The sequence below is a fragment of the Lithobates pipiens genome, unplaced genomic scaffold, assembly GCF_037356315.1.
Source record: "Lithobates pipiens isolate NorthernLeopardFrog02 unplaced genomic scaffold, aLitPip1_a1.2 Scaffold_35, whole genome shotgun sequence".
NCBI lineage: Eukaryota > Metazoa > Chordata > Amphibia > Anura > Ranidae > Lithobates > Lithobates pipiens.
The window spans coordinates 17,289,009-17,313,622 of NW_027507811.1; the positions used below are offsets into that span (position 1 = coordinate 17,289,009).

Here is a 24,614-nt window from a genome sequence, read left to right on the forward strand (position 1 = left end):
ACACAGTCCCTGCCTTGTTTGCACCGCCTGTATACTGCTGTTCTGAGTATATAGGGCCTGGGGGCCACACGCATTTCCTTTTTTTAATATGGGTACGGGGTTCCCCTTAATATGCGTACAAGACCCAAATAGGCTGGTAATGGGCAGGGAGGGCTACCCATGCCATTTTTCTCAATGATTTTCAACCATATTGCAGGAACCAGATATAACATTAAAACCGCAAGCAGTTTTAAATGATGTTATTTCCGTTAAATGTCATTTTGTGCAGGGACTGTTCTAAACACGGGAAACACGTGGCACTTCACAGGCATACTATAGACACCCCCCAGGCACCATATTTAAAGGAATATTTCACTTTTTTTTTTCACTTTAATCGTCATTAAAGTCAGAGCTCCCGCCAAAACGGCCGTTTTTAAAACTTTTTTTTGCATTGACCCATGTCCCCTGGGGCAGGAGCCAGGTCCCCAAACCCTTTTTAGGACAGTATCTCGCATATTAGCCGTTAAAATTAGCACTTTTAATTTCGAACGTTCGAGTCCCATAGACTTCAATGGGGTTCTAAAGTTCGTTCGAATTTGGGGTCCGTTCGAAAGTTCTGGTGCGAACCGAACCGGGGGGTGTTCGGCTCATCCCTACTCCCGGGTACAAAACGCCAGCATGTGATAAACTGGATCTTCTCTACTATTAGAACACGAATGGATGACTCTCTATGGAATGAGCACCTTCCAATCATCTAAGAATTACAGTCATTCGTAAAAAAGAAAGAAAGAAAAAAATCACTCAAGAGAATACTATAAAGTGTAGAGCTTTCTTTATTTATTTTGGCGAACTGGAATAACTAATAGACATAAAAATCTTCTATAACTGATGCAAAAAGATACATGTGAATTTCTAATTATTAATACATTAGCTGGACCAATGAAAACCCAGCTTTTCCAATAAGCCAAACCCCCTCCCCCCCCCCCCCCAAAAAAAAAACCCATTGATGGTCAACAGCTAATAGCAACTTATGAAAAGGTTCCTTATGCCGCGTACACACGATCGGAATTTTGGTTCGGGAAAAAGCTTTGATGGTTTTCCCAACGGAAATTCCAATGGGATTTCGCTCAAGCTGCCTTGCCTACACGCGGTCACACCAAATTCCGACCGCCAAGAACGCGGTGACGTACAACACGTACAGGGCCATCTTTAATATAGATTGGGCCCTGGGCAAAATTTTTCTTGCCCCCCCCCCATGCAATTTTCCTCTCCACCTACTCTGAGACATACAATAAATAGCAGCTAGACCTAAAATCATTTTTCTGTATCAGATCAGGCAGCAATTGCGATTGGTTGCCAGCAGTTACAGCATATCATTACTGCTTACTGACTAGTTGCTAGAGGTTACAGCACATGTTACGGCTCACTGATTAGTTGCTAGAGGTTACAGCACATGTTACTGCTCACTGATTAGTTGCTAGAGGTTACAGCACATCACCTCCTCACAGCAGGGGAGCATGATATACATAGGAATGCCACCTTTATTTACATATCAATGCCGCCAGCCGCAGCTATTTACTTTGTATTGTCGCCGCTATTTACATATGAATGCTGGTTATTTATATGTAAACACAGGGTCTGCAGGTGAGTCACTTGCACACAACAATAGGGCAGAGCTGGGCAGCATTAGTACCAGCACTTCACACAGATATCAGGACACAGCACAGGAATAAAACTTCAAGGGACAAGGGAATTTAAACCTGGATAGTAGGCAAGTATGAGGCAGCTGTTTTGGGCCCCACAACAATGACAGGGCCCAGGGCAGCTGCCCCTTTTACCCTGCCTTAAAGACGGCCCTGAACACGTACGACCAGACTAGAAAAAGAAAGTTCAATACCCAGTAGCCAATAGCATCCGTCTCGTAGTTGAATCTGAGCATGCGCGAGTTTTTGCGCGTCGGAATTGCATACACGTGATCGGAAATTTCCGATGGAAAGTTTTTCCATCGGAAAAATTGAGAACACGCTCTCAAATTTTTTGCTGGCGGTAATTCAGCCAGCTAAATTCCGATGGAGCGTACACACGGTCGCATTTTCCCGATGAAAAGCTCTCATCGGTCTTTAGCTGGCCGAAAATTCTGATCGTGTGTACGCGGCATTAGTGAAAGGAAAATCTTCAATGGATTTGATGTTCTGGCATTTCATTACCTAAATATACACTAGAGATGGGCTCGGGCGTGTTCGGGGTCCCACCTGCCCAATCCCCACCAGGAAGCCGACACTGCACAAGGCTAATCACAGGCATTTCCCGATCTGTGCAGCTGGTGGGATGCCGAACACGCCCGAGCCCATTCCTAATATACACTATTTTGCCAAAAGTATTGGGACACCCCCTCCAGCTCATTGGATTCAGAGGGGTTCCAATCACCTCCATGGTCACGGGTATACAAAAATCGCACAGCTAGGCATGCAAAGGGCTTCTACAAACATTTGTGAAAGAATGAGTCGCTCTCAGGAGCTCAGTGAATTCAAGCGTGGTACGGTGATAGGTTGCCACCTGTGCAAGCCCATCTGTGAAATTTCCTCGCTACTAAATGTTCCACGGTCAACTGTTAGTGGTATTATAACAAAGTGGAAGCAATTTGGAACAACAGCATCTCAGCCACGTAAAATGATTGAAAAAAATGATGAGTGGGGGTCAGCGCATGCTGAAGCGCGCAGAAGTCACCAACTGTCTGCAGAGTCAATAGCTACAGACCTCCAAACTTCACGTGGCCTTCAGATTAGCACAATTGTGCATAGAGAGCTTCATGGAATGGGTCTCCATGGCCGAGCAGCTGCATCCACGCCTTTCATCACCAAGTGCAACACAAAGCGTTGGTTCCTTCAGTTTAGGCTGATATGTATTCTTCTACATATTTTTGGTAAAAAAAAAAAAAAATTGCAATAAGCGAGTAATGGCGGCGATCAGCGATTTTTATTGTGTCTGCGACATTATAGCGGACACATCAGACATTTTTCACACATTTTTGGGGCCATTGTCATTTATACAGCAATCACTGCTATATAAATGCACTGATTCCTGTGTAAATGACACTGGCAGTGAATTGGTTAACCTGTGGGTGGCAGTGTAGGGGTTAAGTATTCCTAGGGGTGTGTTACTAACTGTGTGGGGGCTGGGCTTTCATTTAGTGAACACTGATCTCTGCTCCAATCACATGGAGCAGAGATCAGCGTCACTAGTTGCTAGGCAGAACAGGAAAATGTTGTTTACAACGGTATTTCTCCGTTCAGCCGCCCCGTGAGACGATTGCGGGTATGCCCGCGGCGATCGAGTCTGCGGGACCCTCAACTGGACTCATGGGGGTCCCGACCGGCACGAGAGCACGCCGCCGGCGGCGCGCTCGCGATGACAGGGCGGAAAATTAAAAGGGACGTACAGGTACGCCCATTTGCCTGCCCGTGCCATTCTGCCGACGTACATTGGCGTGCGCCGGTCGGGAACCGGTTAAATCAGAGTCAATGGCTTGGTATTTTGGATAGCTATTTTATCTAAGAGAAATTCCCAACATATGGCATATCGGGGGTACTTGAGGACAGGGTTGAGAACCACTGGTGTAAAGCCACTGGACCCTAGAACAGTGGAGATGTGTTCTCTGGAGTGACGGACCACGCTTCTCTGTCTGGCAATCTGATGGATGTGTTTGGGTTTGGCGGTTGCCAGGAGAACGGTACTTGCCTGACTGCACTGTGCCAAGTGTAAAGTTTGGTGGAGGGAGGGGATTACGATGTGGATTTTTCAGGGGTTGGCCCCTTAGTTCCAGTGAAGGGAACTCTTACGGTGTCAGCATACCAAGACATTTTGGAGAATTTCATGCTCCCAACTTTGTGGGAACAATTTGGGGATGGCCCCTTCCTGTTCCAACATGACTGTGCACCAGTGCACACAAAGCAAGGTCCATAAAGACACGAATGAGGGAGTTTGGGGTGAGGGAACTTGAGTCCTGACCTCAACCTGATAGAACACCTTTGAGATGAACTAGAGTGGAGACTGCGAGCCAGGCCTTCTCGTCCAACATCAGTGCTTGACCTCACAAATGCGCTTCAGGAAGAATGGTTAAGCATTCCCATAGACACACTCCTAAACCTTGTGGACGGCCTTCCCAGAAGAGTTGAACCTGTTATACCTGCAAAGGGTGGGCCGTCTCAATTTTGAACCCCACGGACTAAGACTTGGATGCCAATTCTGCCTGCTGGATTTTTATTGTACATGACGGAGAATGCACCTTCAGGTGTAAAACATTTCCCGCATTTTGAATATAAAAAAATGTCTCCTTCCTTGATGTCCAACAAGACTTTTGAAAGGTTTTGCACAGTCCGAACATAGAAAAAGGTGTGAGCCTCCATGAGCTCTCTGGTGTTTAGGAAGGTCACCTTGCTGAACATTTTCCACACTAATGAGAAGGGACGTTCATCCATGTGGCTTCTCTGGTGTCAAAGTCTTGTTTAAAAAAGAAACATTTCCCACACTCAAACATGAAAATAGAAGCTTATTTGTGTTAATTCCCCAGGACATTAGAGATGGACCTTCTCCACCTAATTTCCTGGAAACAGAACCTTAGAGATGGACCTTCCTTCACCTAATTTCCTGGAAACAGAACTTTAGAGATGGACCTTTCTTCACCTAATTTCCTGGAAACATAACCTTAGAGATGGACCTTCCTTCACCTAATTTCCTGGAAACAGAACATTAGAGATGGACCTTCCTTCACCTAATTTCTTGGAAACAGAACCTTAGAGATGGACCTTCCTCCACCTAGTTTCCTGGAAACAGAACCTTATAGATGGACCTTCCTCCACCTAATTTCCTCGAAACAGAACTTTAGAGATGGACCTTCCTTCACCTAATTTCTTGGAAAAAGAACCTTAGAGATGGACCTTCCTTCACCTAATTTCTTGGAAACAGAACCTTAGAGATGGACCTTCCTTCAACTAATTTCTTGGAAACAGAACTTTAAAGATGGACCTTCTTTCACCTAATTTCCTGGAAACAGAACCTTAGAGATGGACCTTCCTTCACCTAATTTCTTGTAAACAGAACCTTAGAGATGAACCTTCCTTCACCTAATTTCCTGGAAACATAACCTTAGAGATGGACCTTCCTTCACCTCATTTCTTGGAAACAGAACATTAGAGATGGACCTTCCTCCACCTAATTTCTTGGAAACAGAACTTTAGAGATTGACCTTCCTTCACCTAATTTCCTGGAAACAGAACCTTAGAGATGGACCTTCCTTCACCTAATTTCCTGGAAACAGAACCTTAGAGATGGACCTTCCTTCACCTAATTTCTTGGAAACAGAACCTTAGAGATGGACCTTCCTTCACCTCATTTCCTGGAATCAGAACCTTAGAGATGGACCTTCCTTCAACTAATTTCTTGGAAACAGAACTTTAAAGATGGACCTTCCTTCACCTAATTTCCTGGAAACAGAACCTTAGAGATGGACCTTCCTTCACCTAATTTCTTGGAAACAGAACCTTAGAGATGGACCTTCCTTCACTTCATGGGAACAGAACCTTAGAGATGGACCTTCCTTCACCTAATTTCCTGGAAACATAACCTTAGAGATGGACCTTTCTTCACCTCATTTCTTGGAAACAGAACATTAGAGATGAACCTTCCTCCACCTAATTTCTTGGAAACAGAACTTTAGAGATTGACCTTCCTTCACCTAATTTCCTGGAAACAGAACCTTAGAGATGGACCTTCCTTCACCTAATTTCCTGGAAACAGAACTTTAGAGATGGACCTTCTTTCACTTAATTTCATGGAAACAGAACAATAGAGATGGACCTTCCTTCACCTAATTTCCTGGAAACAGAACCTTAGAGATGGACCTTCCTTCACCTAATTTCCTGGAAACAGAACATTAGAGATGGACCTTCCTTCATCTAATTTCCTGGAAACAGAACCTTAGAGATGGACCTTCCTTCACCTCATTTCTTGGAAAAGAACATTAGAGATGGACCTTCCTTCATCTAATTTCCTGGAAACAGAACCTTAGAGATGGACCTTCCTTCACCTCATTTCTTGGAAAAGAACATTAGAGATGGACCTTCCTCTACCTATTTTCTTGGAAACAGAACATTAGAGATGGACCTTCCTTCACCTAATTTCCTGGAAACAGAACCTTAGAGATGGACCTTCCTTCACCTAATTTCTTCGAAACAGAACCTTAGAGATGGACCTTCCTTCACCGAATTTCCTGGAAACATAACCTTAGAGATGGACCTTCCTCCACCTAATTTCTTGGAAACAGAACATTAGAGATGGACCTTCCTCCACCTAATTTCCTGGAAACAGAACCTTAGAGATGGACCTTCCTTCACCTAATTTCCTGGAAACAGAACCTTAGAGATGGACCTTCCTTCACCTAATTTCCTGGAAACAGAACCTTAGAGATGGACCTTCCTTCACCTAATTTCCTGGAAACAGAACCTTAGAGATGGACCTTCCTCTACCTATTTTCTTGGAAACAGAACCTTAGAGATGGACCTTCCTCTACCTATTTTCTTGGAAACAAAACATTAGAGATGGACCTTATTCCACCACGTTTCTTGGAAACAACCTTAGAGATGGACCTTCCTCTACCTATTTTCTTGGAAACAGAACATTAGAGATGGACCTTCCTTCACCTAATTTCCTGGAAAAAGAACATTAGAGATGGACCTTCCTTCACCTCATTTCTTGGAAACAGAACCTTAGAGATGGACCTTCCTTCACCTAATTTCTTGGAAACAGAACATTAGAGATGGACCTTCCTTCACCTAATTTCCTGGAAACAGAACATTAGAGATGGACCTTCCTTCACCTAATTTCCTGGAAACAGAACATTAGAGATTGACCTTGCTTCACCTAATTTCCTGGAAACAGAACCTTAGAGATGGACCTTCCTCTACCTATTTTCTTGGAAACAGAACATTATAGATGGACCTTCCTTCACCTAATTTCTTTCAAATTGAATTGCTTACCACAGTCCAAAACAGAAAAGGGCATGGGTCTGACTGAGCTCTCTGGTGGTCCCCTTGCTGAATGAAACATTTTCCACACTCTGTGAAAGAATGTTCACCCGTAAGATTTCTCTGGTGTCAATGTCTTGTTTCAAAAAGAAACTTTTCCCACGCCCAAACATGAAAATAGGAGCTTATTTGTGTTAATTCCCTGGTTATAGAAGAACATTTCCCACACACTGGACATAACTAAGGTCTGTTCTCTGTGTGAATTTTCTGGTGTCGTAGAAGTTTTCTTTTCTCTGTGAAACTTTTCCCGCACCCTGAACATGAATAAGGCGTTTCTCCTGTGTGAATTCTTTGGTGATCGAGAAGAACTTTTTTTTCTCAGTGAATGATTTCCCGCACTCTGAACACGAATAGGGATTCTCACCTGTATGAATTCTCTGATGTTTATGAAGCAGTTCTATCCGAATAAAACGTTTCCCCCACTCTGAACATGAATAGGGACATTCCCCCGAGTGAATTCTTTGGTGTATAAGAAGAACTTTTTTCTCAGTGTAACATTTCCCGCACACTGTACATAAAAAGGGACGTTCTCCTGTGTGACTTCTCTGGTGTCTAATGAGGTCGTCTTTCCTAAGAAAACACTTCTCACACTCTGGAAACGAATGAGGCTTTTCTCCTGTGTGAATTTTCTGGTGTTTAAGAAGCCTTACATTCTCAATCAAGCATTTTTCCGGACTCTGAACATGAATAGGGGACCTCACCTGTGTGGATTTTAAAATGTTGACAAAGTCCTGTTCTCCGAGTGAAACCTTTCCCGCACTCTAAACACGAATAAGGCTGCGCCCCTGTGTGAATTCTCTGGTGGATAAGAAGGTGTCCTTTTTTCAGTGAAAGCCCGCACTCTGTACATGAATAGGGGCGCTCGCTTGTGTGGCTTTTCTGATGAATAAGAAGTTCTCCTTTGTGAATGAAACGTCTCCCACATTCTAAACATAAGGACGCACATCCGTGTGAATTTTCAGGTGTGTAACAAGGCCTCCTTTATGAGCAAAGGTTTTCCCGCACTCTGAACACGAATAAGGACGCTCACCTGTGTGAGTTCTCTGATGTAGAAGAAGTTTTCCTTTTTGGATGAAAGATTTCCCGCACTCTGAACATGAATAGGGGCGCTCACCTGTGTGAGTTCTCTGATGTCTAGCGAGGTCTGCTTTATGAATGTAAGATTTCCCGCACTCTGAACACATATAAGAACGCCCACCAGTGTGAGTTTTCTGGTGTGCATTTAAGCTTTCTTTACGACTGAAAGATTTTCCGCACTCCGAACATGAATAAGGGCGCACCCCTGTGTGAATTCTTTGGTGAATAAGAAGAACGTTTTTCCCAGTGAAACATTTCCCGCACTCTGGACATGAATAGGGGCGCTCCCCTGTGTGACATCTCTGGTGTATAAGGAGGTCTTCTTTCCGAAGAAAACCCTTCCCACATTCTGGACATGAAAAAGGTTTCTCACCAGTGTGAGTTTTGTGGTGTCTTTCAAGTTTTGCTTTCTCTCTGAAACTTTTCCCGCACTCTGTACATGAATAGGGGCGCTCGCCCGTGTGGCTTTTCTGATGTATAAAAAGTTGTACTTTATGAATGAAACGTTTCTCACATTCTAAACATGGATAAGGACGCACGTCAGTGTGAATTTTCTGGTGTGAAATAAGGCCTTCTTTTTGAACAAAAGATTTCCCGCACTCTGAACATGAATAGGGACGCTCACCTGTGTGGGTTTTCTGGTGTTCATTTAGGCTTTCTTTACGAGTGAAAGATTTCCCGCACTCTGAACATGAATAAGGACGCTCACCTGTGTGAGTTCTCTGATGAATTGCAAGGGTTCCTTTGTGAATGAAAGATTTCCCGCACTCTGAACATGAATAGGGACGCTCACCTGTGTGAGTTTTCTGGTGTGCAATTAGGTTTTTTTTATGAGTGAAAGATTTCTCGCACTCGGAACATGAATAAGGACGCTCACCCGTGTGAATTCTCCGATGTTTAGCAAGGTCTCCTTTATGAGTGAAAGATTTCCCGCACTCTGAACATGAATAGGGACGCTCACCTGTGTGAGTTTTCTGGTGTGCATTTAGGCTTTCTTTACGAGTGAAAGATTTTCCGCACTCTAAACATGAATAAGGACGCTCGCCCGTGTGAGTTCTCTGATGATTAGCAAGGTTTCCTTTGTGAATGAAAGATTTCCCGCACTCTGAACATGAATAGGGACGCTCACCTGTGTGAGTTTTCTGGTGTGCATTTAGGTTTTTTTTACGAGTGAAAGATTTCCCACACTCTGAACATGGATAAGGACGCTTAACCGTGTGAATTCTCTGATGTTTAGCAAGGTCTCCTTTATGAGTGAAAGATTTCCCGCACTCTGAACATGACATTGAACTCTCTCCGGTGTAGACGCCTTGATGGCTTAAGGAAGATTCTCCGGGATTAGAAGGATCTGTTGACCTTCCCAAACTTGGATACATATTTGAGGTTACAATATGTGATCTATCAGAGGACGCCATTGGTCTCTGTATATTCTGAGTACGGAGATTATCTCCTGGCAGGTATGGTTCAATGTCGTAATCTGAAGATAAAATAGGATGTCCCTCGGAGATATTCCAAGCTCCGCCTCCATCTGTTGGGAAAAATATAATTTCATAAGTATACTTTTATGGATTACCTTCAGAAATCATGTGCTGATCATCAAAGAGTTTTACAGATCTGTCATGGAACTGGGTGCAATCATGACATAAAAATATAAATATAATACCAATAAAAGGATAAAATACCACTAAACCATAGAGGATGACATTGTTTTGGTGGAGAAAAAAGATTGACCTTCCTCTACCTTATTTCTTGGAAAAAGAACATTAGAGAGAGACCTTCCCTAATGTTTTGGAAACACGTCCGATGAAGATGGACCTTCACCTCATTTTGTGGAAACAGAACATTAGAGATGGACCTTTACTTCATTTCTTGGAAAAAGAACATTAGAGAGAGACCTTCACCTCATTTCTTGGTAACAGAACATTAGAGATGGACCTTCCCTAATGTTTTGGAAACACGTCCAATGAAGATGGACCTTCACCTAATTTCTTGGAAACAGAACATTAGAGATGGACCTTAACCTCATTTTGTGGAAACAGAACATTAGAGATGGACCTTCACCTCATTTCGTGGATACAGAACACTAGAGATGGACCTTCACTTCATTTGTTGGAAACAGAACATTAGAGGTGGACCTTCACCTCATTTCATGGAAACAGAACATTAGAGATGGACCTTCACTTCATTTGTTGGAAACAGAACATTCGAGATGGACCTTCACCTCATTTCGTGGAAACAGAACATTAGAGATGGACCTTCACTTCATTTGTTGGAAACAGAACATTCGAGATGGACCTTCACCTAATTTCTTGGAAACAGAACATTAGAGATGGACCTTCACTTCATTTCTTGGAAACAGAACATTAGAGATGGACCTTCACCTCATTTCGTGGAAACAGAATATTAAAGATGGACCTTCGCCTAATTTCTTGGTAACAGAACATTAGAGATGGCCCTTCACTTAATTTCTGTTCACTAGAGATGGACCTTCTTCTACTTCATTTCTTGGAAACAGAACATTAGAGATGGACCTTCCTTCACCTCATTTCGTGGAAACAGAACATTAGAGATGGACCTTCACTTCATTTGTTGGAAACAGACCATTAGAGGTGGACCTTCACTTCATTTCTTGGAAACAGAACATTAGAGATGGACCTTCCTTCACCTCATGTCTTGGAAACAGAACATTAGAGATGGACCTTCACCTCATTTCGTGGAAACAGAACATTAGAGATGGACCTTCACTTCATTTGTTGGAAACAGAACATTAGAGATGGACCTTCACCTAATTTCTTGGAAACGGAACATTAGAGGTAGACCTTCACCTAATTTCTTGGAAACAGAACATTAGAGATGGACCTTCACTTCATTTCTTGGAAACAGAACATTAGAGATGGACCTTCACCTCATTTCGTGGAAACAGAACATTAGAGATGGACCTTCACTTAATTTCTTGGAAACAGAACATTAGAGATGGACCTTCACCTAATTTCCTGGAAACAGAACATTAGAGATGGACCTTCACCTAATTTCTTGGTAACAGAACATTAGAGATGGCCCTTCACTTAATTTCTGTTCACTAGAGATGGACCTTCTTCTACTTCATTTCTTGGAAACAGAACATTAGAGATGGACCTTCACTTCATTTCTTGGAAACAGAACACTAGAGATGGACCTTCCCTAATGTTTTGGAAACACGTCCGATGAAGATGGACCTTCATCTCATTTCTTGGAAACAGAACATTAGAGGTAGACCTTCACCTAATTTCTTGGAAACAGAACATTAGAGATGGACCTTCACCTCATTTTGTGGAAACAGAACATTAGAGATGGACCTTCACTTCATTTCTTGGAAACAGAACATTAGAGATGGACCTTCACCTCATTTCGTGGAAACAGAACATTAGAGATGGACCTTCACTTAATTTGTTGGAAACAGACCATTAGAGGTGGACCTTCACTTCATTTCTTGGAAACAGAACATTAGAGATGGACCTTCACCTCATTTCGTGGAAACAGAACATTAAAGATGGACCTTCGCCTAATTTCTTGGTAACAGAACATTAGAGATGGCCCTTCACTTAATTTCTGTTCACTAGAGATGGACCTTCTTCTACTTCATTTCTTGGAAACAGAACATTAGAGATGGACCTTCACTTCATTTCTTGGAAACAGAACACTAGAGATGGACCTTCACTTCATTTCTTGGAAACAGAACACTAGAGATGGACCTTCCCTAATGTTTTGGAAACACGTCCGATGAAGATGGACCTTCATCTCATTTCTTGGAAACAGAACATAAGAGATGGACCTTCACCTAATTTCTTGGAAACAGAACATTAGAGATGGACCTTCACCTCATTTTGTGGAAACAGAACATTAGAGATGGACCTTCACCTCATTTTGTGGAAACAGAACATTAGAGATGGACCTTCACTTCATTTGTTGGAAACAGACCATTAGAGGTGGACCTTCACTTCATTTCTTGGAAACAGAACATTAGAGATGGACCTTCCTTCACCCAATTTCTTGGAAACGGAACATTAGAGGTAGACCTTCACCTAATTTCTTGGTAACAGAACATTAGAGATGGCCCTTCACTTAATTTCTGTTCACTAGAGATGGACCTTCTTCTACTTCATTTCTTGGAAACAGAACATTAGAGATGGACCTTCCTTCACCTCATGTCTTGGAAACAGAACATTAGAGATGGACCTTCACCTCATTTCGTGGAAACAGAACATTAGAGATGGACCTTCACCTCATTTCGTGGAAACAGAACATTAGAGATGGACCTTCACCTAATTTCTTGGAAACAGAACATTAGAGATGGACCTTCACTTCATTTGTTGGAAACAGAACATTAGAGGTGGACCTTCACTTCATTTCTTGGAAACAGAACATTAGAGATGGACCTTCACCTAATTTCTTGGAAACGGAACATTAGAGGTAGACCTTCACCTAATTTCTTGGAAACAGAACATTAAAGATGGACCTTCACTTCATTTCGTGGAAACAGAACATTAGAGATGGACCTTCACCTAATTTCCTGGAAACAGAACATTAGAGATGGCCCTTCACTTAATTTCTGTTTACTAGAGATGGACCTTCTTCTACTTCATGTCTTGGAAACAGAACATTAGAGATGGACCTTCACTTCATTTCTTGGAAACAGAACACTAGAGATGGACCTTCCTTAATGTTTTGGAAACACGTCCGATGAAGATGGACCTTCATCTCATTTCTTGGAAACAGAACATAAGAGATGGACCTTCACCTAATTTCTTGGAAACGGAACATTAGAGGTAGACCTTCACCTAATTTCTTGGAAACAGAACATTAGAGATGGACCTTCACTTCATTTGTTGGAAACAGACCATTAGAGGTGGACCTTCACCTCATTTCATGGAAACAGAACATTAGAGATGGACCTTCACCTAATTTCTTGGAAACGGAACATTAGAGGTAGACCTTCACTTCATTTCTTGGAAACAGAACATTAGAGATGGACCTTCACCTCATTTCGTGGAAACAGAACATTAGAGATGGACCTTTGCCTAATTTCTTGGTAACAGAACATTAGAAATGGCCCTTCACTTAATTTCTGTTCACTAGAGATGGACCTTCTTCTACTTCATTTCTTGGAAACAGAACATTAGAGATGGACCTTCACCTAATTTTTTTGAAACAGAACATTAGAGATGAACCTTCACTTCATTTCTTGGAAACAGAACATTAGAGATGGACCTTCACCTAATTTTTTTGAAACAGAACATTAGAGATGAACCTTCACTTCATTTCTTGGAAACAGAACATTAGAGATGGACCTTCACCTAATTTCCTGGAAACAGAACATTAGAGATGGACCTTCACTTAATCTCTGTTCACTAGAGATGGACCTTCTTCTACTTAATTTCTTGGAAACAGAACATTAGAGATGGACCTTCCTTCACCTCATGTCTTGGAAACAGAACACTAGAGATGGACCTTCTTCTACTTCATTTCTTGGAAACAGAACATTAGAGATGGACCTTCCTTCACCTCATGTCTTGGAAACAGAACATTAGAGATGGACCTTCACCTCATTTCGTGGAAACAGAACATTAGAGATGGACCTTCACCTAATTTCCTGGAAACAGAACATTAGAGATGGACCTTCACCTAATTTCTTGGTAACAGAACATTAGAGATGGCCCTTCACTTAATTTCTGTTCACTAGAGATGGACCTTCTTCTACTTCATTTCTTGGAAACAGAACATTAGAGATGGACCTTCACTTCATTTCTTGGAAACAGAACACTAGAGATGGACCTTCCTTAATGTTTTGGAAACACGTCCTATGAAGATGGACCTTCATCTCATTTCTTGGAAACAGAACATAAGAGATGGACCTTCACCTAATTTCTTGGAAACAGAACATTAGAGATGGACCTTCACTTCATTTCTTGGAAACAGAACATTAGAGATGGACCTTCACCTCATTTCGTCGAAACAGAACATTAGAGATGGACCTTCACTTCATTTGTTGGAAACAGACCATTAGAGGTGGACCTTCACTTCATTTCTTGGAAACAGAACATTAGAGGTAGACTTTCACCTAATTTCTTGGAAACAGAACATTAGAGATGGACCTTCACTTAATTTCTTGGAAACAGAACATTAGAAATGGACCTTCACCTCATTTTGTGGAAACAGAACATTAGAGATGGACCTTCGCCTAATTTCTTGGTAACAGAACATTAGAGCTGGCCCTTCACTTAATTTCTGTTCACTAGAGATGGACCTTCTTCTACTTCATTTCTTGGAAACAGAACATTAGAGATGGACCTTCCTTCACCTCATGTCTTGGAAACAGAACACTAGAGATGGACCTTCTTCTACTTAATTTCTTGGAAACAGAACATTAGAGATGGACCTTCCTTCATCTCATGTCTTGGAAACAGAACATTAGAGATGGACCTTCACTTAATTTCTTGGAAACAGAACATTAAAGATGGACCTTCACCTCATTTCATGGAAACAGAACATTAGAGATGGACCTTCACCTCATTTCCTGGAAACAGAACATTAGAGATGGACCTTCGTCATTTCTTGGAAACAGAACATTAGAGATGGACCTTCACCTAATTTCTTGGAAACAGAACATTAGAGATGGACCTTCACCTAATTTCTTGGAAACAGAACATTAGAGATGGACCTTCGTCATTTCTTGGAAAAAGAACATTAGAGATGGACCTTCGCCTAATTTTTTGGAAACAGAACATTAGAGGTGGACCTTCACCTATTTTTTTTGAAACAGAACATTAGAGATGGACCTTCACTTCATTTCTTGGAAACAGAACATTAGAGGTGGACCTTCACCTATTTTTTTTGAAACAGAACATTAGAGATGGACCTTCACCTAATTTCTTGGAAACAGAACATTAGAGATGGACCTTCACCTAATTTTTTTGAAACAGAACATTAGAGATGGACTTTCACTTCATTTGTTGGAAACAGAACATTAGAGATGGACCTTCACCTAATTTCCTGGAAACAGAACATTAGAGATGGACCTTCACTTCATTTCTTGGAAACAGAACATTAGAGGTGGACCTTCACCTATTTTTTTTGAAACAGAACATTAGAGATGGACCTTCACCTAATTTCTTGGAAACAGAACATTAGAGATGGACCTTCACCTAATTTTTTTGAAACAGAACATTAGAGATGGACTTTCACTTCATTTGTTGGAAACAGAACATTAGAGATGGACCTTCACCTAATTTCTTGGAAACAGAACATTAGAGATGGAGCTTCCTTCACCTCATTTCTTGAAAACGGGACAACAGTGATGGACCTTTCTGATGGTGTACAGGAATAATGGTCAACTTACTAGGTATAAAGGGCCTAACGTCACCAAAGGACCACACGTAATACTTAATGTATGTAAAGCTACAGAACACGGTCAGAGAATATAAATACAGTTATATCTGGTCTGTTGAACAGACTGTCAGCTGTAATTTGAGGATATTTATATCCAGATTTGGTGAATGGTTTAGGAAGGACCAAACTAATTATGTAGGACCCTTCCTTTCAAAAGTATTTGGACAATTGGCCGACAAGCTGTTCCATATCCAGGTTTGGGCAGTTCCCCCATTAGCACCCATTTCCTCGGGATAAATTGCCTCTTGCAATTTTTTTTTTTTTTTACCTGTTTTTAGGTGAACTGGATGGACAAATATTATATTTTAAATACACACTTTATACTTATAGAAGTAAAATGAAAATGTGAACTGTTTCTGCTTTTAGAGGTTATGACTTACTTGTGTCCTCATGTAGAGAAGATTCCTCCCGTTTACTTTCCATAATCATCTCCCCCTCCTCCATAGACTGCTGATCTCCACTCACCAACCTCTCTTCTTCTTCTTTATCCTCAGCTTTGATGTCTTTAAATTCTTCACCCTGAACCCCAAAGATGATAGAATATTTAGTAAAAAGGAACTTACAAAAAATAAAAATAACGTTGTCTCGTAATTTAGAAGACATCTTAGGGCTTCCTGCTCAGTCTGATGTCTTTCAGTTCTTCACCCTAAACCCCAACGTTGATAAGGTATAGCATCTAGAATCAGTACTGCCAATAAGAGATTACATGAGAATTGTATCTCATAGAATTATTTTGAAGACTTTTTCGTCCAGCCTCATCTACCTGATCGTTCTCTGTATAGATGTGATCTTCCTGTGTGGAATCCCGGGAATACAGAGGACCTCCCTCCTCCATAGACTGCTGATCTCCACTCACCAACCTCTCTTCTTCTTCCTCTTTTACCTCAGCTTTGATGTCTTTCAGTTCTTCACTCTAAAGCCCAATGATGACAGAATACATTTTAAAAAACTAAACCAGATATTACATAGAAGGTACGCTGTAGGACAAATCATATCTTTCCTCCAATCCGATTTGAATAACCATTTGGTTTTGTGTAACATTAAGGGTCTAATCTTGGCCCTGGCCATTCTTTTCCAAAGATGGCTCGTCTCTCACTTCTAATGCCGTGTACACACGAGCGAATCGTCCGGCGTACTTAGTCCGCCATACAATCCGACGGATAATCCGGCGGACTTTCTACCGAACGGACTTGGCCACACACGGACACACAGAAAGTCCGGCGTTTGCTAGCGCGATGACGTACAGCACGTACGACGGGGACTAGAAAAAGGAAGTTCAATAGCCAGTAGCCAATAGCTTCCTTTTTCGTACTTGCTTCTGAGCATGCGTCGTTCTTATTCCGCCGGACTAGCATACTGACGAACGTATTGTCCGCTGAAACCCAAGTCCGGCGGAAAGATTGGAGTGCAAAAATACTTTCTTAGTCCGCCGGACTTCACGCTGGAAAAGTCCGCTGAAGCCCACACACGATCGAATTGTCCGCTGAAATGCATTTCGGGGGACTAAGTACGCCGGACTTCTGATCGTGTGTACGCGGCATTAGTGAAAGCCTTTGTCCAGGGTGTTGTAGACATTTCTCCCCTTGTAAACTGCCCCCCACGACATTGTGGAATCTCATCATGGGTTTGTATGACCTTCAGAAACCACCATTTGAACCTATCAGGCACGTTCCCCTGTCTACTCTCTCTTACAAGGTTGCTTTCTCATTTCTTTTACCTCTGCGAGGTAGGTCTGAGCTCCTGGAGTCACCCTGTAAAGAGCCCATCCTAGCGTTACACAGGGATAAAGTTGTTTAACATCTAGGACCTCCTTTCTCCCCAAATGTCAGGAATCAGCAGCAGGGATGGCCAAATCTGAGCAAACCAAAACCCCAGTGACAAAATACCTAACTAAATGACTTAAAACAGAATAACAGAAGTTCTAACTATCAAACCAACGCTATATGAGGGTTCTTAAAAACGTTTTTTTAAGTTCCTGTTAAATCTGAAAAAGTGCAGAAACCTTTTGAAGACCCCTCGTATAAATGAGGAACCCCCTCGTATAAATGAGGAACACAGGAAAGCAGGGTAAAACTGGAGGTGCAGGGAAAATATAGCAAAGGGGGGACAAAAAGTGTTTGTTTAGAGACAAAGGGAAATAGGAGCAAGGCAGCAGGGTTCAGGGCATGAGTACAAGTCAAGCAGTACGGTTTGATTACGGTCAAAGAGCAGGCACAGGATAAATGGCTGGCAGTTCCTGGCAGAAAGCAAAAACCTGGAGCAAGGTGTAACAGCAGGTGAGGGACTAAATACCCTCCCAGCAGCCAGCATCAGGTGGAGCTGATTACTGGGATCTGCTGCCTGCTGGGAGACACCTGCTGGAGGACACTGGAGTTACAAATTTACCCTCTGGGAAGCAACGTGCCTCCGGTAGGTGATCCAGGTCCTGACACCAACGTGGTTCCCGCCTTCCAACTTAACCAGTAAATTTTTTATTCCTACCTTCAGGGGCGGACTGACAACTCATGGGGCCCCCGACCAATCCGAGATTATGGGGCCACACAGTATACACACACACACACACAGACAGTATACAATCACACAGTACACACAGACATGTTTCTATTGACTGAGAAGGTACTGGAGAGGTGGGGCAGTTATAATCTCAGGATTTTTAGACCAAAAGGATGTCGATAAGGGACATTTCAGAGACAGATGTAAAAAAAAAAAAAACACAGATTTTTACATACTGTCCCTGGTTTTACTGAGGCTGGCAACCCTGATGGGGCCCCCTAGTGGCTCGGGGGGCCCTCGGGCAGTGCCCGAGTGGACCAATGGTCAGTCCGCCCCTGCCTAGCTTATGTCTTGCTCCAAAACATTTCAAGGACATTTTTCTCTACTGTCTGGAGGTGGCACAGTCCGATTCTCCCTTTGTCATTTCTGAGAGTCACCGTAAGAGACTTTCTGCCTCTCGTTCCACTATTGCCAGGTGGATTGGACCAGTCATCATTCAAGCCTATAGTCTAAAGGATATGGTTCTACCATTCCCTGTAAAGGCCCACTCTACCGAATCTGTTAGTGCTTTTTATGGGCTTTTCAGCATCGGGCATCTGCATCCCAGATCTGCAAGGCTGCTGTCTTTTTTGTTAAGTTTTACCTGGTGGATGTTTAGTTCTTGTTCCATTTTAATGTTGGGCATAAGGCGATTTAAGCTGCTCCCTGAATTTTATAAAAACCCTCTTTTGACCCAATATTACACGGGCCTGTCAAATTTTTTTTTCCATGTTGCCCACCCCCTGCTTTTGTAAATTCCATGATCTAAGACTGAGATCCTGTGTCCTGTTATGTACTCAGGACTTACCTTTAGGCTGGGTTCACACTGCTGCGGGGGGAGATCCGGATGTGATTCGCACAGCAAATCACATCCGATCTCCGTAGCACTGCGAGTTCAGCCATACAGATAGTATGGCTGAACTCGCAGCTGTCCCGCAGCAAACTCGCACAGGACCCTTTTTTGGGTCCGCAACGGAATCGGATCGCATGGGGGTTCACACCATGCGATCCGATTCCTGTGCGAGTCGGCAGATCGCACTGCGATATGCCGACGGATCTGGGGGTGTCATTAACATAACATTGACACCCCCAGCCGTCCGCATAGGGCAGTGTGAACTGCCGGCGGGAGGTGAGCGATGCGGGAAAACGCCGCGGATTCGCGGCGTTCCCGCATCGCAATAGTGTGAACCTAGCCTTAATGTCGATTTCTTGGAGTACATCACAGCTTGTTACGAAACGGAGGCTTGATAGGAGTGGCAGAGGTTATGCTAGGGTCCTTACATCATCGGTTGACATTGCCCAATTATTTTTAGGTAGCTTCATAACCCGTGACCTAAAACTAAGATCTACGTCCTGTGATGTTCTTCAAGGAAAGTCAAAAATCTTTTTTTTTTAGGTCTACATATTCGGTCCAATCTACCTGAAGATGGTGAGAGGTGTTGGGATCTCCCTGTGTGAAATACCGTGAATACAGGGGGCAACCCTTTTCCCTAGACTCATGATCTCCACTCACCATTTCTTCTTCTTCCTCTTTAACCCCAACATTGATTTCTTTCCGTTCTTCTTCCTAAACCCCAAAGACGACACAGTACATTTATAATACCATATAAAAGAATATTATCTCGTAGCTTAAAATATATTTCTAGGTCTACATGCTCTGTCCCACCTACCTGATGATGGTGGGGGATGGTGTGACCTTCCTGTGTGGAATACAGAGGACGGGGACATCTCTCTGGTGGGTTCCCACTACTGGATCCATCTGTAGGAAACACACACACTGACTGAATACATTGTTTCTATGTGTTTATCAGATGATGGGGGATCTAGGTGGAGCCTCCGTACTGCTCTCTCCTTTACAATAAAGTCTCCTCTTACCCGGTGATGTGAGGGGCGGCTGATTGTCCATCATGACGTCCTTGTAGAGATCCCTATGTCCTTCTAAATACTCCCACTCCTCCATGGAGAAATAGACAGTGACATCCTGACACCTTATAGGAACCTGACACACACAATGATACAGTCACCATCCAGACACATCCCTTGTCTGTTACAAGGATCTGACCGTTGGTCTAACTCTTCCAGTCTAAATCTAAAAGTAACAAACAAACATTTGGCTCCAAGTGAGCTTTTATGAGGGCTATTACCTGATAAATACTGTATTATATAGAGGCCCATACATGTTTACTATATAGTGCTGACCATGTATGATGGAGGATCTGTAGACATGACATTGCTCTGTGATCACAGTGGTCGGGAATGTCTATATTGTGAGCCCCGTCCTATTAGTGTCACTGGACACGGCATGTACTGTACACATTGATGTCACCCTTGTTCTATATTTAGGATGTATCCGGTCTATAAACTAGAGGCTCTGGATGGACAGTTGGATAAATGGCTCTATATTTAGGATGCATCTGGTCTATAAACCAGAGGCTCTGGATCAGTAATTCTCAACCAGGGTTCCTCCAGGAGTTGCTAGGGGTTCCTTCAGCATTGGGCCATTTCTGCCTCTCAGATAAGTTCCCACTGACACCATTGATCTTTTTAGCTATCTGTAAGGAGGTAATTCTTCCCAATGACCACAAGTGTAAGGACCATTCTTCCCACTGACCATCACACTAATGTATCATGAGTTGTAGATTTCTAATTTTTAGCAGGGGTTCCCTGAGACCGGAGAACTATTTCAAGGGTTCCTCTGTGTTGAAAAGTTTAAAAAGGCTGTTATTAATGGACAGTTGGATAAATGGTTCTATATTTAGGATGTATCCGGTCTATAAACCAGAGGCTCTGGATGGACAGTTGGATAAATGGTTCTATATTTAGGATGTATCCGGTCTATAAACCAGAGGCTCTGGATGGACAGTTGGATAAATGGCTATATATTTAGGATGTATCCGGTCTATAAACCAGAGGCTCTGGATGGACAGTTGGATAAATGGTTCTATACACCATTATAATACTCTATATATGTGTGTATCATCATCTGCTGGAGATAAAAGACATCACAGTGACTATGGAGGAAGAGGACGGACATGACGGGGGGTTACTGGGTGTAAATATAAAATTATATCTTTATTACCTCCTCTGCTGCCAGTTCCAGCAATGTCTCCTCTCTACTTCCTCCCAACTCACCTCTGACCCGGAACTTCCTGTCTGTATTTTACATCACTTCCTGTTTTTACATCCTGACGTCTCTTGGTATCATTTCCTGTCTGTGTAATTCGCTCACAATCAGTGAGATCACCGCCTTGTGTGAAATATACAGTGTATATCTATACAATATCTTGCACTATATATATATATATATATATATATATATATATATATATACATATACATAGAGAGAGATTGTAACTTTGGGCCTTCGTTTCCACTAGTGCAACTTGTCATGCGACTTTGGACACATAAAGTCGTATGTCAAGTCACAGCCCATTGATTTCAATGGCACCCGTTCCCGTTTATGATGCGACTTTGAAAATCAACGTCATTGAAAAAGTTTCCTGCACTACTTTAATGCGACTTTTGATTCAGAGAAAGTGTAAAGTTGGATCAAAGCTGTGCTGGAAGTCGAACTCTATATCGCGTGACTTTGGGATCGCAATAGTGGAATCACCGCCTTATTTCCGAGAATTAGATAAGGGTATCTCGGCGCCAGCCAATTAGATAGGTGAGGGGGAATATTGCTGCATGCACTGAAAGGGTTTTATTCAAACCCAAACGAAAGAAATATTTGAATGGAGTAGTGCTACGGCAGCGCTATATAAGAAAGGGGAAGGAAGGCAAGGAAGGGGAGGTGGTGAGGTTAGAAAGGGGAGAGTGTGGAGGTAGGAAATTGAGGCTATTTCATATCGAGTAGAGGCAAAGAAGTGTAAAAATAAATCACTTGAGTGTGATGTCACAGTAAACAAAGGGGCAGAACCGGAGGTGAAGAACTACTCATCGCTCCCAGTTTCCGGGGTTACAGAGAGAGGGGAACTATCTCAGTTCCTCTCTCTCTCTTTACAGGGCAGCCACCATCGCCGGCCTGCACGATGGGACTGGAGAGTCCGGGAGAGGTAGTGTTGGGACAGACCCCCTTTTCCACAACCCGCAGAAGGGTCTGAGTGGCTAATTAGCTACCCAAGTCACTTCTGCCAGATAGGGAATCACCAGTTGAAAAGATCGACACCGGGATGATGCCTGTAGGTGCACCCACCATCCCGGTGTAACCACTGAAATCCGAGGAAGTCCATGTACGCCCTGCCGGCGGGACGCGGCTAACCAGAAATTGGCGGGATCGACGAAAGCCCAGATCTTTCAGCAGGGCAAAAAAAATAAAGGATTGAGGATGAGCAGCAGCCAACTAACAACCAAAAGGTTCATTGGTGAAAGACGAATCCTCATTGGATTGGATGTTCTGCCATTTTATTGCTACCATTGGCTGTTTGTTTCCCGTGTATTGGTCAGTTGTTCATATATCATCATGATAGCCAGAGTGTTGCCACCTTCTTTGTTGCTCACCTTTTTTTCACGGTTGGCAGCCTTCTTTGCCCATCTATAACCACAGTCTACTGCTGTTCTCTAACCGTAATTTAAAGCCAAACTCCAGGTTCCATGTTACTTTGAATAGTTCATTTGGACCAAGCTGGACCAAATGACTTATTTCCATTACTAAGAAGACTGCCAGCTCTATAAACTTTATGTAGCCTTAGCTAATCCAATGTCCTTGTTGGTGTTCTATTGGGTCCGGTTACATGTGGGCCTTCACTGCCGCTCCTGGTTTCCGGGGGTTACAGATCTAACCAAAACCTCCTCCTCGTTCCCAAATCCCGGTACAAATCGAAAGGGGAATGGAGATTCGCTGTCCAAGGACCACGGCTATAGAACGCTCTACCAACCAACATCCGCTTGGAAGAAAACCCCCAGGTCTTCAGGAAAAAAACTCAAGACCTTCCTCTTCTAGAAGCTGGACAACAAAGCTCATCAAAGCGCCTTGAGGAGATTCAGTTCGCGTTGTGCGCTATACAAGTTATTCATTCATTCACTGCAAACAGTGGAAGAACTCAACGTTTCCAGAAGCTCCTTCAGAAATCATTCTTATATTTGGAACACCCAACCATTGTGACTTAAAGTGATATTAAAGGGGTTGTAAAGGTTCGTTTTTTATTTTCTAAATAGGTTCCTTTAAGCTAGTGCATTGTTGGTTCACTTACCTTTTCCTTCGATTTCCCTTCTAAATGTTTTTTTCTTTGTCTGAATTTCTCACTTCCTGTTTCTCCTCAGTAAACTTCACACCATCATCCGAGCGGTGTTTAGTCAGCCAGAACAGCTTACTGAACAGCTTACTGAGGAGGAACAGGAAGTGAGAAATTCAGACAAAGAAAAAAAAAACATTTAGAAGGGAAATCGAAGGAAAAGGAAAGTGAACCAACAATGCACTATCTTAAAGGAACCTATTTAGAAAATAAAAAACAAACCTTTACAACCCCTTTAAAGTTGTTATACTTACCTGCTCTGTGTAATAGTTTTGCACAGACCAGCCGTGATCCTCCTCTTTTTGGGTCCCCCCACCAGTGCTTCTGGCTCCTCTCTCCCTATGAGCAGTGCCCCCCAATGCAATGAGGGCACTTGTGTGTGCTCGTTCCCGAGCCCTGCTCTCCGTCCCCCCCCCCCTTACTGGCTGTGATTGACAGCAGAGGGAGCCACTGCTGTATTTGAGCCAGTGAGGAAGGAGAGACCCGGACGGGCCGCTGCTCTCGTGCACATTGCTGGACCAAGATCGGTGGTGGAGTATTAGGGGGGGCAAGGGGGGAAGCTGTATTCCGAAAACCTTCAGCATTTACAACCACTTTAGGTTTCTTACCGCACAACCCGTTACAGGAGTGCCTCAGCACCATATCTCTCTGGTAGACTTTTTTTTGAGTCTACGATGATAGTCATCTAATTGGGAAAACAAAGAATGTCCTCCATAGCTTAGAGAAGTCTTTTAGAACCTTGTACCCCAGGAGATCCCTTCAAATGTGTTCCCTGTCTAGGGGGACCTTCCTAAAAACAATTTATTGGGAGGCAGTTGGTAAAATGGAACTTACATTGGTGGTCATGTGACTTGTGTCAACATTTTTTCGTAGGATGGGACAAGATGGGACTTTAGTTGTGCCTCAGAGGAGTGAAAACAAATAGAATACGAAACTATAATTATAGAGAAAAGAAACAAATTTTATTGTCTAAAAAAACAAGTTAAGATACATTACAGTCTTTATGATTTGGTTTGAATTCAGGGTGTGCAGGTCCCCAACAATTGACACAAATGTGGTTTACGTGTTTCGGGGACAATTCCGCTTCGTCAGGGCCTTGAAAGTAGCACAGTATAATATAATAGTAGTACATATAATAAAATAGCTGGTCTAGAGAGTGACCCAACGTTGAAAGGTTTCATTGGTGGAAGATCCATTCTCTACACTCAAACGACCCTGGAATTTAACCTTTCAGGTACAAAGCAACTTTACTGATAAGGGTATAAACTTTGTCAGCCAAAATCTT

At 42.8% G+C, this 24,614-nt stretch overlaps 1 protein-coding gene across 1 annotated transcript in view; it reads right to left on the bottom strand.

Annotated features, from left to right (window-relative positions):
* Positions 1–20,089, bottom strand: part of LOC143955398 (uncharacterized) — a 95,313-nt gene extending 75,224 nt beyond the window's left edge. The window contains exons 1-5 of the mRNA XM_077465453.1: positions 19,971–20,089; positions 19,766–19,854; positions 19,609–19,662; positions 16,327–16,476; positions 15,944–16,082 (exon numbers count right to left, since the gene is read on the bottom strand). Coding sequence (XP_077321579.1) covers positions 15,944–16,082; positions 16,327–16,476; positions 19,609–19,662; positions 19,766–19,854; positions 19,971–20,055 — 517 coding nt within the window. The 5' untranslated portion in view covers positions 20,056–20,089. The remainder of the gene's footprint in view (positions 1–15,943; positions 16,083–16,326; positions 16,477–19,608; positions 19,663–19,765; positions 19,855–19,970) is intronic.
* Between the last annotated feature and the right edge of the window lie 4,525 nt (positions 20,090–24,614).